At 65.0% G+C, this 1,698-nt stretch overlaps 1 protein-coding gene across 1 annotated transcript in view; it reads left to right on the top strand.

The window, feature by feature from the left end:
• Positions 1 to 118: 118 nt before the first annotated feature.
• Positions 119 to 1,698, top strand: part of EMIHUDRAFT_123223 (hypothetical protein) — a gene marked incomplete at both ends in the record, with an annotated part of 5,215 nt that continues 3,635 nt past the window's right edge. The window contains 2 exons of the mRNA XM_005781972.1: positions 119 to 1,230; positions 1,299 to 1,518. Of these exons, the coding sequence (XP_005782029.1) occupies positions 119 to 1,230; positions 1,299 to 1,518 (1,332 nt within the window). The remainder of the gene's footprint in view (positions 1,231 to 1,298; positions 1,519 to 1,698) is intronic.

Consider the following 1,698-nt stretch of genomic DNA (forward strand, 5'->3'; position numbering starts at 1 on the left):
GCCGCCCTCCACCTCGCCGTCGCCGCCGCCCTCCACCTCGCCGTCGCCGCCGGCGGCGGCCTCTCTCTCTGGGCCGTCGCCGCCGCCGCCCTCGCCTCCGTTTACGCCCGGAGTTCAGGACTACCCTTGCCTCAGCGATCTGACGGCAATCAGCTTTGCCTCGAGCTCTATAGCCGACGACAACTTTGCCGGCCGAACGTCTTCAACAGCGCCTTTCTCTACCCGTGTGGTGAACGTGGCCACGCACGACGGCCGCCAAATCGACCTCGTCTTCAACTCGCCGGATGGCGATCTCCCGCAATGCGACGACAACGATGCCACTTACGGTACCAACAATGGCAAGCATTGCAAGGTGAGCCTGGCCAGCGGCATCGGCAACTTCAGGGTAGGCCAGCCCGCAAACGTGTCGTACAAGGTGAGCTGGAACTTCGTGTACGCCAACGACAGCACGCCGGCCGTGCTCCCCAGATTTGCAATCACGTTCCTAGATATGGGGGCCGGGGAGTTTGTAGCCATCAACGACGGATCTTACGAGGCTGTGGCCTATGGCAGCCGGATCAACGGATCCACGCCGGCCGTAGAAAACTACGACGGCTGGGCGACGCAGTTCATCTCCGAACCTTCGGGGCAGACCATCGAAGACGTGACGGATCCGTTGAGCATGACCGAGGACCAGCAGTCGGGCACCATGCAGTTTATCTTCTCCAACACCGACCACTTCGTTGTCGAGCTTGGCAGGACGGGCACGCAAATCAAGTGCTGCACCAAGATCATGTTTACTGGCGCGAGCAACACGGGTGACTGGCCTTCGTGCGCCCCGCCGCCCTCTGCGCCGCCCTCGGCGCCGCCGCCCCTTCTTCCGGCGCCGCCGGCACTGCCACCGCCGCCCTGCGTCTGCTCGCTCTACTACGACCTGGAGCGCGGCCTCGCGAGCTCGCCCACCTTCCTTAACTCCACCAACGCGCTCTTCTACACCCTCCAGACCAGCTCCGCCTGGCCGCTCAGCCTCCCCGTGTACGACCCGGCGTGGGGCTGCGCGTGCGAGAGCGCCGAGGACCGCCCCGTCTGGCTCGCCGCCCTCGACCTGTGCTTCTGGTTCGACAACCAGACCGCGACGCAGCGAGAAGCGCTCTTTGGAGGCTCGGGACAGCTGCAGCAGGCGTACGAGCGCGCCTGCAACGCCTTTGCACCGGGCGAGCAGTTCAACGAGTACTACCACCACGTCCGCCTGTGCGCCACGCCCGCCTTTGTGCGCGAGATCTACTTCCTCGCCAGCAAGGAGTACTGCGTCCCCGAAGAAGCAACAGCTTCCAGCTCTACCCGCGTCTCGCCCGCGACGGCGCCATGATGTGCGGCACCGACATCGGCCCGGCCGGGGCCACGCAGAGCAACCACGAGGCGACCTGCCCCTGCAACATCTTCTTCGACTACGATGCGCTGGCCAACTCCTCGGCGACGGCGCTCGACAGCGTCAACACCTTCTACGCCGCGATCAGCCAGCCCAACTGCTCGTGGCCGGTGCGACGGCCTGGCTGCTCTTCTGCCAGGGTCTCATACCCTCGCCGTCGCCGCCGCCCTCGCCATCATTCCTTCCGGCACCACTCTCTTCGACGAGTTCTTAGCATACAATCCTGCGACCAATTCTGACAGGCGCGGCCTCTCTCACAGCAGACTAGCACGACAAGGGCGCGGACTGGC

The sequence above is a fragment of the Emiliania huxleyi genome (assembly GCF_000372725.1).
Source record: "Emiliania huxleyi CCMP1516 chromosome Unknown EMIHUscaffold_1967, whole genome shotgun sequence".
Lineage (NCBI taxonomy): Eukaryota > Haptophyta > Isochrysidales > Noelaerhabdaceae > Emiliania > Emiliania huxleyi.